Here is a 17,500-nt window from a genome sequence, read left to right as displayed (position 1 = left end):
GATCTCAGGTCAATATGGGTTAATGTCTGACCGTACCTCTGTTTACATTTATGAATAATACAAAATTAAATCAATTAATCAATCAATATAATGTTTGACAGATTCAACCATAAATTATTCATGAGCTATTCTCAGAACTCTGTTCATTAATTATTCATGAGCTTTTCAACCAATCAGAAATCTGTTCAGTAATTATTCATGAGCTGTTCAACCAACCAGAATTCTCCGTCCTCAGCGTTGGCGTTTGGACACTCCCCCTCCACCTGGTCCCATTCAGACGACCTGCAGGAGGAGACAGCCAATGAGAGGCCAGGACACTTACTGCTGACCAATGGCAGGCCAGGACACTTACTGCTGTCCAATGAGAGATCAGGACACTTACTGCTGTCCAATGAGAGATCAGGACACTTACTGCTGACCAATCAGAGATCAGGACCCTGCAGCCTTAGTTCCAGGTCAAGGCTGCACAACATATCGTTATCGTATCGTTATCAAGGTATGAACAACACGCGCAGAATCAGTATCGCAGAAAGGCAACGGTATCGCGATATAACAACATATTATCAATATATCGTCCACTTCTAAAGCCTAAAGGAACTGGTTGGAACAACGTGTTCCCTCCACGCGCTACGTCCAACCGGGGAAACTCCCCCCTGTCAGGTGAAAAGAAGCAGCTTGGACTCCTCATGCATAGAAGGAAGCATGAGGTCAGTCTGTTGCTCTCCCCAGGTTGGCAGAGGAAGTGTAGCACCCAGGATTACATTAGATAATTGACACTGGGTGAAAAAAATGGGTTACAAAATTGTGGGATACAAAAAAAGTATATATATAAATAAAAACTAGAAAAAGTGCCCTTCTGGGCACAGGTCTCCACCAGGAGGATAGGAGCGTGTGTGATGTTTGGCAAAATGTTTAGGAGTAATATAATCGTGTGTGTGTGTGTGTGTGTGTGTGTGTGTGTGTGTGTGTGTGTGTGTGTGTGTGTGTGTGTGTGTGTGTGTGTGTGTGTGACACGGCTTGGCCTGTTGTAGCGCCACCATGAGGCTGATTTGAAAACTGTCAAGTGGCATTTCTTCCTCAGCCTATAGTGGGAATATGCATGCACAGTTTCACCGCAATCGGACGCTGCGTTGAGTAGTTTTGTACAAAACAGATACAAAGCGGGCTACTCCTGAAAAGTTTAGAAGCCAATCGTAGGCAATGAAGGTGGATTTTGAGAAATCAAACAAACCCGTCTTGATCACATGACTATGGAGAGCATGTGTACCGATTTGCGTGAAATTTGGATAACATCTGAAGGAGTAATATTAGAAAATGTGTTTTACATTATGTCGGCCTCCTGGTGGCGCTATAAAGAGCAGATGTGAAAAATTCCAGGCAAAGGTTTTTCCTTGGCCTCTAGGGAGTTGGCATACAAAGTTATCCACAAATCCGTGCAGTTGGAGGTAAAAACCCTTTTCGGCCAGTTATAGCGCCACCATGAGGCTGAGAATTGAAAATGTTCACATGGCATTTCTTCCTCGGCCTAGTGGGAATGTGCGTGCGCAATTTAACGGAAATCACACGATGTGTTCATGATTTGCAGTATTTTTTTGAAACTGAGCACTCCTGCAAACTTTGGAAGCCAATCTTAGCCAATCAGGATGGAGTCTGAGAAATCTGAAAGACCCGTTTCGTTGAATGGCTCTAGAGAGACTGTGTACCAATTTGCGTGATGTTTGGACAAAATCTGTAGGTGTACTGTCCAAAAACTTGTTTTGCACAAAGCGGCCTCCTGGTGGCGCTATAACAGGCCGGTCTGGAAATTTGGGGGCAGAGGTTCATCGTTGGCATCCAGGGAGTGTGTGTGAGAAATGTGGCATCGACCGGGTTAACGGTGCCAGAGATTAGCTGTTCACAGACGGACACACGGACGGACGGACGGACGGACGGACGGACACACGGACGGACGGACGGAGTGCAAAACGTACTCTCTCCCCATGCCTTCGGCCTGGTGGAGACAAGACAAAAAGCAGCCGAGACAGGAGCTGAACACATCTATGGATGTCTATCAGGAGCTGAACACATCTATGGATGTCTATCAGGAGCTGAACACATCTATGGATGTCTATCAGGAGCTGAACACATCTATGGATGTCTATCAGGAGCTGAACACATCTATGGATGTCTATCAGGAGCTGAACACATCTATGGATGTCTATCAGGAGCTGAACACATCTATGGATGTCTATCAGGAGCTGAACACATCTATGGATGTCTATCAGGAGCTGAACACATCTATGGATGTCTATCAGGAGCTGAACACATCTATAGATGTCTATCAGGAGCTGAACACATCTATGGATGTCTATCAGGAGCTGAACACATCTATAGATGTCTATCAGGAGCTGAACACATCTATGGATGTCTATCAGGAGCTGAACACATCTATGGATGTCTATCAGGAGCTGAACACATCTATGGATGTCTATCAGGAGCTGAACACATCTATAGATGTCTATCAGGAGCTGAACACATCTATGGATGTCTATCAGGAGCTGAACACATCTATAGATGTCTATCAGGAGCTGAACACATCTATGGATGTCTATCAGGAGCTGAACACATCTATGGATGTCTATCAGGAGCTGAACACATCTATAGATGTCTATCAGGAGCTGAACACATCTATGGATGTCTATCAGGAGCTGAACACATCTATGGATGTCTATCAGGAGCTGAACACATCTATGGATGTCTATCAGGAGCTGAACACATCTATAGATGTCTATCAGGAGCTGAACACATCTATGGATGTCTATCAGGAGCTGAACACATCTATGGATGTCTATCAGGAGCTGAACACATCTATGGATGTCTATCAGGAGCTGAACACATCTATGGATGTCTATCAGGAGCTGAACACATCTATGTGGAATGATTATGTTTGTATTGTTTTAGTGGGCTCACTGTTTCTGTTTAGTTTTTGTTAAGAGGCTGTTATTCTATTCAGCTCCTGCTGCTAGTCATGGCTGCCAGTTCCTATTGGCTGTTGCTACACTTCCTGGTTGGCAGCTGCATGTGTGTGGTGTTTGGTCTCCTGACCTTCTCCTGCTTTTTTGTCTATAATTCAATTTTATAGACTTTTTTGTCTTTATATCCAAGTGCTGCTCTTCATTCTGGTGATAATCTAAGCTGACATGCAACCAAATGTTCTGGATGTTTTTTACTTTTCATGATATTTGATGAATCTGTGCTTCCTCGGCCTGCTACCTTTGCTGTGCTTGGAACAGCAGCTAGCAGCAGCTAGCATCACCAGGCTGGTCCCCAGTACCAGCTAACAGCTCCAGGCTGGGCTACCACCACCACCAGCAGCCCCAGACTGGGCTACCTCCACCAGCAGCAGCAGCTAGCGTCCCCTGACTGGGCTACCACCATCAGTAGCAGCAGCTAGCAGCCCCTGACTGGGCTACCACCTTCAGCAGCAGCAGCTAGCAGCCCCTGACTGGGCTACCACCATCCACCAGCAGCTAGCTAGCAGCCCTTGGCTCCAGGTCAGTGTCGGTGAAATGGCCAAGACAAGAAGTGATGATGTTATTACCAAATCAATGGTTTATGAATTACTCGATCAACAGAAGTCTTATTTTAAAGACTTAATGGATCTGCAAGAAAAGAGCTTTAAGGCATGTCTACAAGTTCTTGTGGACTCCACAGTCTCTCGTGTTGATAACTTGGTGAGGGAAGTGGCCAACATGTCTAGGAATGTTGATGATTTAAAAGCTAGCCTCCAGTTTTCTCAGGCTGAGCTTGATGGCCTAAAAATCAGTAATGCAAAATGCATGGAGGATGAGAAAACCATATCTGAAAGGCTGTCGGCCTCTCTTACCTCCACAAATGATGTGTCAGCAAAGCTGGATTACCTGGAAAACCAATCTAGGAGAAGCAATGTAATAATTGACGGCATTCCGGATGTGAAATCAGAATCTTGGACTGACGCTGAGACCAAAGTAAAAAATCTGTTTTCCACCCACCTGGAAATTGACCCTAAACTCATCGAAATTGAGAGAGCTCATCGTGTCGGCAAATATGATCCTACAGGACGCCCAAGATCAATAGTGGCAAAGCTCCTCAGATTCAAGGACAAGGAAGAAATCTTCAAACGTGCTAAGAATCTGAAGGGCACAAACTTTTATATCAACGAAGACTACTCTGAAAACGTCAGGCAAAAACGAAAGGATTTGTTGCCACAAATGAAGGCTGAACGTCAGAAAGGAAACTATGCCTATTTGAAGTTTGATAAATTGATTGTTCATCCCCCTCGCGAAACTTAGATCCATGCTATTGCTTGTTGATTTTTAAATTTTTAAGTCTTTCTTTGTTTTTTCTTTTTCTTTTATCATGACTGACCATATTTATGTGCCTTTACAACCCATATCTAGTCTACCAGCATTTAATCCTTTTGATTTATGTATTGATAAGGATAGCATCTATGATGAGTTCTTTAATCCTGATTCAAATCATGTTGACCTGAAAAATGTTAAATTATCTTGTGAATATTACACTGATGATCAGTTTAGTAATTCTGCTCAAGTAAAAGCGCCAAGTACATTTTCTTTTTTCCACCTAAATATTCGTAGTATACCTCAACATTATGATCAATTAACTGATTACCTATCTATCCTAAATTTCTCATTTTCAGTAATGGCCTTTTCAGAAACATGGCTTCACGATAATATTACATGTCTCTATCCTTTGGAAAATTACAATGCTATTCATTCCTGTAGAAACACCACACCAGGTGGTGGTGTTTCCCTCTATGTTTCAGACCAGTTTAATTTCAAGGAAAAAAAGGAGCTAAACCAGTATTTTGATAAGACCTCAGTGGAAGCTGTGTTTGTGGAAATTCCATCATGCTTACCCTTTGATGGGGAAAGCATCATAATTGGGTACATTTACAGACCACCTGAGTCAGATCTTGCCATTTTTAATGATGCCCTTTATCACACGCTTGAAATGATTTCTAAAGAGCGGAAAAGGTGTGTATTATTAGGAGACTTTAATGTAAACCTTCTCAACAGTAAACAGTCAGCTACTGTAGATTTTCTTAATGTTCTTTATTCTACTTATTTTTATCCTTCAATTCTCAGACCCTCCAGAATAACTACTTCATCAGCCACACTTATTGATAATATTTTAATTAACTTTTTGAACCTTGAAATTACTTCTGGCCTCTTGTTAAATTATATTTCAGATCATCTCCCAGTTTTCCAATTAATTCATATTAATGATAATGCACTTAGTAATAACTTGGTACAAGAGGAAATTAAATATCGTAAATATTCCAAAAGGAATGTAGAATTCTTCATATCTTCTATAAAGTGTGTTTCATGGGATGGTGTTTTAGGGCTGCAAGATGTGGAGAAAGCTTACCAGTTGTTCTTAATGCTTTTTAATCCTGTCTTTGAGAAATGCTTCCCAATGATAACTTCTACAAAAGAGAAAAAAGCTCCTAAAGCAAACCTTTGGTTCACCACAGAATTAAGAAAACATTCTCTTCTAAAAAAGAAACTATATAAAAAAATCTATCCTAAGTCCCACGCCTCTTAATGTGGACACTTATAAGAAATGCAAAAATGCTTTCACTCAATCTGTAAGGAATGCAAAAAGGAAATATTTCTCAGACAAATTCATCCATGCATCTAATGACACTAAGTCCACGTGGAGTGTCATTAATCAATTGCTACAACGCAAAAAACAACAATTAATTGTTCCAGTTGAGGTACTAGGAAATGAAGGTTCTCCTCTCAATCAGGGAGAGATTGCAAATGGTTTAAATGATTTCTTTGTCAATATTGGCCTCTCGCTGGCAGCTAACATAAATGATTCTGATGAAATACCAGCTAGTCTGATTAAGGGTCAGTTTTCTCCACTCTGCAGTTTTGAGCCCCCCAGTATTGCTGAAGTGAGAAGCATTGTCTTAAACTTAAAGAATTCTGCTGAAGGGCATGATGGGTTCAGAAGTAGTTTCATCAAAGAAATAATTGATTTTATTATTCAACCTTTAACTCATATTTTTGGTTTATCTTTACAATCTGGTGTCGTTCCGCATGAACTCAAAATAGCAAAAGTTGTGCCGCTACATAAATCAGGAGATTCAAATAATTTTAGCAATTATCGTCCTATATCAATTCTTCCCTGCTTTTCAAAGATTTTGGAAAAACGTATCTATTCCAGAATTTCAGCCCACTTACTTCAGAACAACATCCTCTATTGCCACCAATATGGATTTCGCAAGAAATACTCAACTGAACAAGCTCTGTTACAGCTTGCAAACAATATCTCTTCTGCTCTAGAAGATGAGAAATTTGTTCTTGGGGTTTTCTTGGATTTAACCAAAGCTTTCGATACTGTAAATCATAAAATTATTGTTTCTAAACTTAATAGATATGGCCTTCAGGATGTTGCTCTCAAGTGGTTTTCTAATTATCTAGAAGACAGAGACCAATATGTATGTATCAATGGTTGCATATCTGCAAAGTTGAAAATCTCAGTCGGGGTGCCACAGGGCTCCATACTTGGTCCTTTATTATTTTTGATTTATATTAATGATTTAACCATGAACTGCAATAAGTTTCTTCCTATTTTATTTGCAGATGATACCAATCTCATTGCCTCACACAGGGATTGAAATACTCTCGTTAAATATGTTAATGATGAATTGTTGGATGTTTTCAAATGGTTTCAATTGAATAAGCTTACTCTCAATATAAAAAAATGCAACTTCATGATCTTTAGCAATATTAACAAAACATTTCCCAAAGAAAAACCTAAAATTGTAATCAATGGCTCTGAAATTTACCAGGTTCCACATACTACATTCTTGGGTGTCATTATAGACGAACATTTAAATTGGAAACAACATATTGATACTGTATGTATGAAGTCTATGAAGACGCTTGGTATATTGAGAAAAATCTGCCCTTTTGTTCTTCCTTCATGTCACTTAACACTCTATTATAGCTTAATTTTCCCTCATATTAATTACTGTAATATTGTCTGGGCTGCTACATACTCAACACATCTCTCTAAATTACTGATCATTCAAAAAAGGTTTCTGAGAATTATTTCACATTCAAATCGGTATGAGCCGTCTGCCCCGCTCTTTATCAAATATTCACTATTACCCATTGACAAAGTAAACGTTTTTCAGACCTGTTTATTTATGTTTAAATTAAAAAAATGCATACAAGACATTCCCTCTTCTTTTCACAATTTTTTCCATGTTACTTCTGACATTCACTCCTACCCCACAAGGCAAAGAGATGATTTTGAATTACCTTTTTGTCGTACTTCAAAACATCAATCTTTCATCAAATTTAGAGGCCCTCATCTTTGGAATTCCCTAGATGCTTCACTTAAATCCTCATTATCCCTGTCAATATTCAAAAAACATCTAAAGAAATATCTTATGTCTTCCTCGCTGTAGATTACATGATTTACTTTTATGTGTTATATTTTCTTTTGTATGTTTGTTGTTTTGTTTATTTCCCTTTTTTGTGCAGTCTGTTGTTTTTTATTTCTTTATTGCACATCTGCCCCCCTTTGCCAAACCTCTTAGACTTTTGTATTGTTCTTAATTGAACTTTTAATCTGTTTTAAATCAATTGACCTCATACAGGAAAGGATTCCAAATAAGCCAGCTGGCTTCTTCCTTTCCTTGCATTGTATTTTTGTTTTTTGATATGTATTGTCTATCTTTTGTACTACATGCTAAATAAATAAACCTAAACCTAAACCTAGTCATGGCTGCCAGTTCCTATTGGCTGTTGGTAGTCATGGCTGCCAGTTCCTATTGGCTGCTGCTAGTCATGGCTGCCAGTTCCTATTGGCTGTTGCTAGTCATGGCTGCCAGTTCCTATTGGCTGCTGCTAGTCATGGCTGCCAGTTCCTATTGGCTGCTGCTAGTCATGGCTGCCAGTTCCTATTGGCTGCTGCTAGTCATGGCTGCCAGTTCCTATTGGCTGCTGCTAGTCATGGCTGCCAGTTCCTATTGGCTGTTGCTAGTCATGGCTGCCAGTTCCTATTGGCTGCTGCTAGTCATGGCTGCCAGTTCCTATTGGCTGTTGCTAGTCATGGCTGCCAGTTCCTATTGGCTGCTGCTAGTCATGGCTGCCAGTTCCTATTGGCTGTTGCTAGTCATGGCTGCCAGTTCCTATTGGCTGCTGCTAGTCATGGCTGCCAGTTCCTATTGGCTGTTGCTAGTCATGGCTGCCAGTTCCTATTGGCTGCTGCTAGTCATGGCTGCCAGTTCCTATTGGCTGTTGGTAGTCATGGCTGCCAGTTCCTATTGGCTGCTGCTAGTCATGGCTGCCAGTTCCTATTGGCTGTTGCTAGTCATGGCTGCCAGTTCCTATTGGCTGCTGCTAGTCATGGCTGCCAGTTCCTATTGGCTGTTGGTAGTCATGGCTGCCAGTTCCTATTGGCTGCTGCTAGTCATGGCTGCCAGTTCCTATTGGCTGTTGCTAGTCATGGCTGCCAGTTCCTATTGGCTGTTGGTAGTCATGGCTGCCAGTTCCTATTGGCTGTTGCTAGTCATCAAGGGTTCAAGGTTCAAGGTTCAAGGTTAGCTTTATTGTCCCTTGCGGGAAATTGGTTTGCAGCCAGATCATAGTAAAAAATACACACAACAACAACATTCAATACAAGACTGAGATCTAAGAACAGGGCACTAGAGACAGAGAATTCATGACATTCAAAGTAGCAAAGTCAGCAAAAGTGCATTAGTGGGCAGTATGTGCAAAGAGGCAAGAATAAAGTGCTATCTGCTGTTCAGCAGTTGAATAGCAGCCGGGACAAAGGATAGTTTGAACCGATTAGTCTTTGTAGTGGGCACCCTCAGCCGACGACCTGAGGGCAACAGTTCAAACTCAGACCGAAGTGGGTGATCCGATACCTCCAGGAGGGAGGAGGCTCTTTTAAGCATCTGCCTCTTGTACAGTTCTATGAGTTGGGCTTGGGTTCTCCCAGAAATCTTACTGGCCACTTTGACGAGGCTGCTGAGCCTGTTCTTGTTTGCCAGGGTCAGATTACCGTACCAGGCAACCATACAAAACATGAGAACAGATTCAATAAAACTTCTATAGAAAAGAGTCATCATCACAGACGAGACATTAAAAGAACGCATTTTCCTCAGAAAAAAAAGACGCTGCTGGACTTTTTTTGATGTAGAGGCAACATGAGAGTCAAAGGAGAGTTTGTTGTCAAGAACGACACCCAAATATTTATAGCTCTCTACAATTTCAATTTCTGTGCCCTTAATGAGTGTAGGAGCAGGACTGGGAGGAGTCCTTCTAAAGCTGATGATCATGTCTTTTGTTTTGGTCACATTTAACTGTAAGAATGACTTGTCACACCACGATATGAAGTCATTGACAACTGGCCCATGCTGTACCTCATTGTCTTCAAGAAGGCTAACAATCACAGAGTCATCAGCAAATTTGACAATATACCTGTTAGGGTGATTGCTACAACAGTCGTTGGTATACAGAATATACAGTAGTCATGGCTGCCAGTTCCTATTGGCTGCTGCTAGTCATGGCTGCCAGTTCCTATTGGCTGTTGCTAGTCATGGCTGCCAGTTCCTATTGGCTGTTGCTAGTCATGGCTGCCAGTTCCTATTGGCTGCTGCTAGTCATGGCTGCCAGTTCCTATTGGCTGTTGCTAGTCATGGCTGCCAGTTCCTATTGGCTGCTGCTAGTCATGGCTGCAAGTTCCTATTGGCTGTTGGTAGTCATGGCTGCCAGTTCCTATTGGCTGCTGCTAGTCATGGCTGCCAGTTCCTATTGGCTGCTGCTAGTCATGGCTGCCAGTTCCTATTGGCTGTTGCTAGTCATGGCTGCCAGTTCCTATTGGCTGTTGCTAGTCATGGCTGCCAGTTCCTATTGGCTGTTGCTAGTCATGGCTGCCAGTTCCTATTGGCTGTTGCTAGTCATGGCTGCCAGTTCCTATTGGCTGTTGCTAGTCATGGCTGCCAGTTCCCACCTGATGTTGTGTGGGAGTTCAGACTGATCCAGTCCGTACTGAATAACTGCTAGCTTACATAATGTCTTGAGGCTGGGACTGAAGTCTAAGACATACAGGTCACCTGGTCTGTCTAGGACTGAAGTCTAAGACATACAGGTCACCTGGTCTAGGACTGAAGTCTAAGACATACAGGTCACCTGGTCTAGGACTGAAGTCTAAGACATACAGGTCACCTGGTCTAGGACTGAAGTCTAAGACATACAGGTGACCTGGTCTAGGACTGAAGTCTAAGACATACAGGTCACCTGGTCTAGGACTGAAGTCTAAGACATACAGGTCACCTGGTCTAGGACTGAAGTCTAAGACATACAGGTCACCTGGTCTAGGACTGAAGTCTAAGACATACAGGTCACCTGGTCTGTCGTATCGTCCAAAGTGGATGACATGATCTCCCAGCATGCAACAGCACATATCCAGCATCCTACGTGGGCGTTTCCCCTTGGGCTCCGCCCTCTTCCAGGAGAAGGCCTCTGGACTGAATCTCCACACATCATTGAAGGTGTGGTTCCAGCCACGCCCACCAAGTATGTACAGCTCTCCATTGTAGGCAAAGGCTGAATGATCACAGCGTCCTTCTGGAAGAAGCTGTGTAGAAGGTGTGTCCAGCCACAGGTTGGTCTCTGTGTCAAACACTCTGATGGTGTTGTAGTACTGAGATAGACTCTGGCCCCCAAATGCAAACATCTTTGTCCCGATGATGGTAGCAGAGTGACGTTCTGAAACAGGAGGTGGAGTTCCTCTGGTGTTGATTAAAGACCAGACCATTGTGCTGGTGTCCAACTTGTAGATGTCATCAGGGTGCCCATACAGCTTGGTGTGTCCTCCATGGATAAACATGACCTTCTCCAAGACACAGGCTGAGTGGTTCCGCCTCTTCTTTGGAACAGTCCCAGAAACCTGTGGTTTGAACCATCTGTGGGCGTCGACATCAAATGCATGAAGCACATTGCAGTAAGGATAACCTCCCCAGAGGTAGACAGTATATTCTATCAGCACAGCTGTGTGGCCGTAGCGCCTGGAGGGAACCTCAAGGTGGCGTTCTCCTGTTCCAGGCGTCAACTTCCTCCAGGCGTCAGCACAGTCTTCACTGTGTTGAAGACGTGTACTTCAATGTGATCTCTTCTCTTCTGGTTTCCGTCTCCTCCAAAGCAGTAGATCTGGTGTCCGACCACCACAGCAGCCTGGTCCTTCCTATGTTTTCCTTCTGGTTTCCGTCTCCTCCAAAGCAGTAGATCTCGTGTCCGACCACCACAGCAGCCTGGTCCTTCCTATGTTCTCCTTCCAGGTGTATCGTCTCCTCCAAAGCAGTAGATCTCGTGTCCGACCACCACAGCAGCCTGGTCCTTCCTATGTTCTCCTTCTCCAAAGCAGTAGATCTCGTGTCCGACCACCACAGCAGCCTGGTCCTTCCTATGTTCTCCTTCTCCAAAGCAGTAGATCTCGTGTCCGACCACCACAGCAGCCTGGTCCTTCCTATGTTCTCCTTCCAGGTGTATCTGTCCGACCACCACAGCAGCCTGGTCCTTCCTATGTTCTCCTTCCAGGTGTATCGTCCAGTGAAATATCTCACACAGCAGCTCCACCGCCAATGAGTGTTGACAACTAGTTTACAGATGAACTTGTTAGGATGAAGGCAGCTAGGTTTCCTGGTTGCAAGTCTCTAACTGATGTTTTGTGTGTCGGACAAGTCTTTATAAAGAACAATTACACGGTTGTGATGTCATTGCATTACGTCATATTGTAGGATAGCTAATAAGGTTATGCAATTTGGCCAAAACACTATGATGTGAGAATGGGATCGGCAGGGGGCGGGGCAGATGTGAGAATGGGAGTGGCAGGGGGCGGGGCAGATTGCACTTTAAAATGTTGCCGTGGAGAGGGAAGTGTGGAGCTCTCTGGTGGAGCCGTTGGCCCCGCGACCCGACTACGGATAAGCGGTTGAAGATGGATGGATGGACTACTGACTAATGCCAGGCCCGAGCGAGCGAGCGAGCGAGCGAGCGACCGACCCAGACAGACAGACAGACAGACAGACAGACAGACAGACAGACAGACAGACATACAGACAGACAGACAGACAGACAGACAGACAGACAGACAGGTACCCATCACTCCAGGCTCCGGTCCATTCCACCTGACCCCATGGATTCCTCATCCGGATCAGCTTTTCACCACGACCTCGATATCTGACCTGTTGATACAATATACTGTTAGTGTAATTATTATGATAATTAATATAAATATACTGTTAAAATAATTATGATAATTAATATAAATAAACTGTATAATTATTATGATAATTCACCTGTCAATAGAGCATCACAGCCCCGCCCCCTCGAGAGACCCGGGAAATATTTTCTCGTTCATTTTCCTCAAGACTTTTCAGAAAGTATTTATTTAAAGACGTTTACGCCGCAAGTTGTCTGTAAGAGTTGTTGAGTTGTTGTAAGAGTTGTCTTAACTCTTGTCGTGACAAATCATGACAATAAACACAATGTTTTGGGCCAAACAAAGAATTAGAAAGTAGAAAAAAACAGCAGGTTACAACACTTTCATGATTTGTCACGACTTGAGTTGGCTTCGTACGACGCTTAAAAGGTCTTTAAATAAATACTTTTTGAAATGTCTATGAGGAAAATGAACGAGAAAATATTTCCTGGGACTGACGTCGTCATGAAAGGGGGCGGGACTGGCGTCGTCATGAAAGGGGGCGGGACTGGCGTCGTCATGAAAGGGGGCGGGACTGGCGTCGGCATGAAAGGGGGCGGGACTGGCGTCGGCATGAAAGGGGGCGGGACTGGCGTCGTCATGAAAGGGGGCGGGACTGGCGTCGGCATGAAATGGGGCGGGACTGGCGTCGTCATGAAAGGGGGCGGGACTGGCGTCGTCATGAAAGGGGGCGGGACTGGCGTCGTCATGAAAGGGGGCGGGACTGGCGTCGGCATGAAAGGGGCGGGACTGGCGTCGTCATGAAAGGGGGCGGGACTGGCGTCGGCATGAAAGGGGGCGGGACTGGCGTCGGCATGAAATGGGCGGGACTGGCGTCGGCATGAAAGGGGGCGGGACTGGCGTCGTCATGAAAGGGGGCGGGACTGGCGTCGTCATGAAAGGGGGCGGGACTGGCGTCGTCATGAAAGGGGGCGGGACTGGCGTCGGCATGAAAGGGGGCGGGACTGGCGTCGTCATGAAAGGGGGCGGGACTGGCGTCGTCATGAAAGGGGGCGGGACTGGCGTCGGCATGAAAGGGGCGGGACTGGCGTCATCATGAAAGGGGGCGGGACTGGCGTCGGCATGAAAGGGGGCGGGACTGGCGTCGTCATGAAAGGGGCGGGACTGGCGTCGTCATGAAAGGGGGCGGGACTGGCGTCGGCATGAAAGGGGCGGGACTGCGATGCTCTATATGAATATACTGTTAGTATAATTATCTTTATTATTATATAATAATTCACCTGCTCAGGATAGATACATGCTCACTAATGTAAACAGGAAGTAGTACTACTGTACAGTCACCATGGTTACTAGTGTAAACAGGAAGTAGTACCACTGTACAGTCTCTATACACTGACACCACGCTAGACAGGAACGCCCAAAAACGTCACATCCGGGGTAAGAATTTAACCCGGAATTTTCTATGGCTGCCAATGCAACTTGGTCCAATCCTTAAACACATACGGACAAACATCTATGCCGATGCTATCTAACTTGCGGAGGTAGCGTGCCTTGTCCACGGGCAACAGATCTTTCAACGTATGGCATTGCAAATACGTTTGATAATCGCTACTCTGCTCAATATTGTTTTGAAAATGCCACAAATTGCATTGCAGTGAACGAGCGCAAATCACAACTTCCCACGGTGGTGGGCGGAGTCACAGTTTGAGGCGCTGTTTACGCGCCGTGGTGTCAGTGTATGGTTACTAGTGTAAACAGGAAGTGGGCGTGGTTACCTCGGTGGCTCCGGTCAGAGAGTAGGCGTGGCCTTTAACGAGCTTCTGACGAGTCACCGCCTCGGAGTCGGCAGCACTGGTGATCTGTTACCATGGGAACACAATTAATATTATTATTATTGTCTCCACCAGGCCGAAGGCATTGAGAGTATGTTTTGCACTCCGTCCGTCCGTCCGTGTGTGTGTGTCCGTCCGTCCGTCCGTCCGTCCTTCCGTCTGTGAAAAGCTAATCTCCGGCACCATTAACCCGGTCGATGCCACATTTTGCACACACTCCCTGGATGCCAACGATGAACCTCTGCCCCAAAATTTCCAGAACGACTTGTTATAGCGCCACCAGGAGGCCACTTTGTGCAAAACAAGTTTTTGGACAGTACACCTACAGATTTTGTCCAAACATCACGCAAATTGGTACACAGTCTCTCTAGAGCCATTCAACGAAACGGGTCTTTCAGATTTCGCAGACTCCATCCTGATTGGCTAAGATTGGCTTCCAAAGTTCGCAGGAGTGCTCAGTTTATAAAAAATGCTGCAAATCATGAACACATTGTGTGACTTCCGTGAAATTGTGCACGCACATTCCCACTAGGCCGAGGAAGAAATGCCACATGAACATTTTCAACTCAGCCTCATGGTGGCGCTATAACTGGCCGAAAAGTGTTTTTACCTCTAACTGCACGGATCTGTGGATAACTTTGTATGCCAACTCCCTAGAGGCCAAGGAAAAACCTTTGCCTGGAATTTTTCACATCTGCTCTTTATAGCGCCACCAGGAGGCCGACCTATGTAAAACACATTTTCTAATATTACTCCTTCAGATTTTATCCAAATTTCACGCAAATCGGTACACATGCTCTTCATAGTCATGTGATCAACACAGGTTTGTTTGATTTCTCATAATCCACCCTCATTGGCTACGATTGGCTTCTAAACCTTTCAGGAGTAGCCCGCTTTGTACCCGTTTTGTACAAATCGCCACAACTACTCAACGCAGCGTCCGATTGTGGTGAAACTGTCCATGCATATTCCCACTAGGCTTTGGAAGAAATGCCACTTGACAGTTTTCAAATCAGCCTCATGGTGGCGCTACAACAGGCCAAGCCACGTCACACACACACGTTTATATTGCTCCTAAACATTTTGCCAAACATCACACACACACTCCTATCCTCCTGGTGGAGACCTGTGACATCACACACACTCCTATCCTCCTGGTGGAGACCTGTGCCCAGAAGGGCACTTTTTCTAGTTATGAATCTGTTGTCATGGGAACACAATTAATAGTATTATTATAAATCTGTTACCATCTGCAAATTATTTTATAAATAAGCAGATCTACAAGCTCTCGGCACTCTACATTGAACTTTATGGTTTAAATTAACACTAATTGACAGATGTACAGTTGGATGTAGTTGGATGTACATAATGGTTGGATGTACATAATGGTTGGATGTACATAATGGTTGGATGTACATAATGGTTGGATGTACATAATGGTTGGATGTAGTTGGATGTACATAATGGTTGGATGTACATAATGGTTGGATGTACATAATGGTTGGATGTACATAATGGTTGGATGTACATAATGGTTGGATGTACATAATGGTTGGATGTACATAATGGTTGGATGTACATAATGGTTGGATGTACATAATGGTTGGATGTAGTTGGATGTACATAATGGTTGGATGTAGTTGGATGTACATAATGGTTGGATGTACATAATGGTTGGATGTACATAATGGTTGGATGTAGTTGGATGTACTCACGTCTATGGAACATCCAACCAGCGCTCCAGACTCCAGGGCTTTCTTAATGATGAGGAACATGTTGGACGGAGGTTGTTTGAGGTCGTACGCCTCGGCGATTCCTCCCGTGAAGTCCTCGAAGCCTTCCGTGGTCGACCCGCCCGACAACGCCTCATAGCACCCGTTCACCCTGCAATGGAAACAAGTGTTGTCCTGTTTTAGAGAAGGGAGAAGAGTCTGGGACGTGTGGAGCGTTGTCCAGGGTGTTTTAGAGAAGGGAGAAGAGTCTGGGACGCGTGGAGCGTTGTCCAGGGTGTTTTAGAGAAGGGAGAAGAGTCTGGGACGTGTGGAGCGTTGTCCAGGGTGTTTTAGAGAAGGGAGAAGAGTCTGGGACGCGTGGAGCGTTGTCCAGGGTGTTTTAGAGAAGGAAGAAGAGTCTGGGACGTGTGGAGCGTTGTCCAGGGTGTTTTAGAGAAGGAAGAAGAGTCTGGGACGTGTGGAGCGTTGTCCAGGTTGTTTTATAGAAGGGAGAGGAATCTGGTAAATGGTAAATGGTAAATGGTGCATTTATATAGCGCCTTTATCCAAGGCGCTTTACATAGATTGTGCATTATATTCACCCATTCATACACCGATTGCGGCGGAAGCCATGCAAGGTACCAACCAGCACATCGGGAGCAATTTGGGGTTCAGTGTCTTGCCCAAGGACACTTCGACATGTAGACAGGAGGAGCCGGGATTCGAACCGCCGACCCATGGATCATTGGACGACCTGCTCTACCTCCTGAGCCACAGTCGCGTGGAGCGTTGTCCAGGGTGTTTTAGAGAAGGGAGAAGACAGACAGACAGACAGACAGACAGACAGACAGACAGACAGACAGACAGACAGACAGACAGACATCTTACTTAGCGTATGCCTTCTCCAGCAGGGCGCTCCAGAACTCCCGTCCCTCGGCAGAGTGGACGAACATCAGCTCTCCATCTTTGCAAGGAAGTCTGTCATCGATGACCACATCCACCCACTCGCCATACTGCCAGAACTGGAACAAAATACACATGTTATAAATGTTAGAGTTATAGAAGTTATAGATGTTATAAATGTGTGAGTGTTAATCTTATACTCTATCAGGACGCAGAGACTAAACTGTTGAATTTCTCTCTGGGAGTAACAAGGATAGGATCAGGAACGAGTGCATCAGAGGGACAGCAACGCCAGAGAGACCAGACTGAGATGGTTTGGACACGTACAGAGGATAGTGAGATGGTTTGGACACGTACAGAGGATAGTGAGATGGTTTGGACACATACAGAGGATAGTGAGATGGTTTGGACACATACAGAGGATAGTGAGATGGTTTGGACACGTACAGAGGATAGTGAGATGGTTTGGACACGTACAGAGGAGGATAGTGAGATGGTTTGGACACGTACAGAGGATAGTGAGATGGTTTGGACACATACAGAGGATAGTGAGATGGTTTGGACACGTACAGAGGATAGTGAGATGGTTTGGACACGTACAGAGGATAGTGAGATGGTTTGGACACGTACAGAGGATAGTGAGATGGTTTGGACACGTACAGAGGATAGTGAGATGGTTTGGACACGTACAGAGGAGGGATAGTGAGATGGTTTGGACACGTACAGAGGATAGTGAGATGGTTTGGACACATACAGAGGATAGTGAGATGGTTTGGACACATACAGAGGATAGTGAGATGGTTTGGACACGTACAGAGGATA

At 44.6% G+C, this 17,500-nt stretch overlaps 1 protein-coding gene across 3 annotated transcripts in view; it reads right to left on the bottom strand.

The window, feature by feature from the left end:
- LOC306922525 (calpain-2 catalytic subunit-like) overlaps positions 1-17,500 on the bottom strand; it is a 100,752-nt gene that overhangs the window by 54,028 nt on the left and 29,224 nt on the right. For all 3 annotated transcript variants that reach the window (XR_013789936.1, XM_079500193.1, XM_079500194.1), the window contains exons 4-8: positions 16,664-16,797; positions 15,779-15,947; positions 14,007-14,090; positions 12,168-12,253; positions 217-282 (exon numbers count right to left, since the gene is read on the bottom strand). Coding sequence is in view for 2 of the 3 variants with exons in the window: in XM_079500193.1 (XP_079356319.1) it covers positions 217-282; positions 12,168-12,253; positions 14,007-14,090; positions 15,779-15,947; positions 16,664-16,797 (539 nt within the window). In the remaining variant the exon portion in view is untranslated. The remainder of the gene's footprint in view (positions 1-216; positions 283-12,167; positions 12,254-14,006; positions 14,091-15,778; positions 15,948-16,663; positions 16,798-17,500) is intronic.

The sequence above is a fragment of the Electrona antarctica genome (genome assembly GCF_951216825.1).
Source record: "Electrona antarctica genome assembly, chromosome: 4".
Classification (NCBI taxonomy): Eukaryota; Metazoa; Chordata; class Actinopteri; order Myctophiformes; family Myctophidae; genus Electrona; species Electrona antarctica.
Note: the sequence above shows the minus strand (reverse complement) of the source record. Positions and strands in the feature narration are given on the sequence as shown.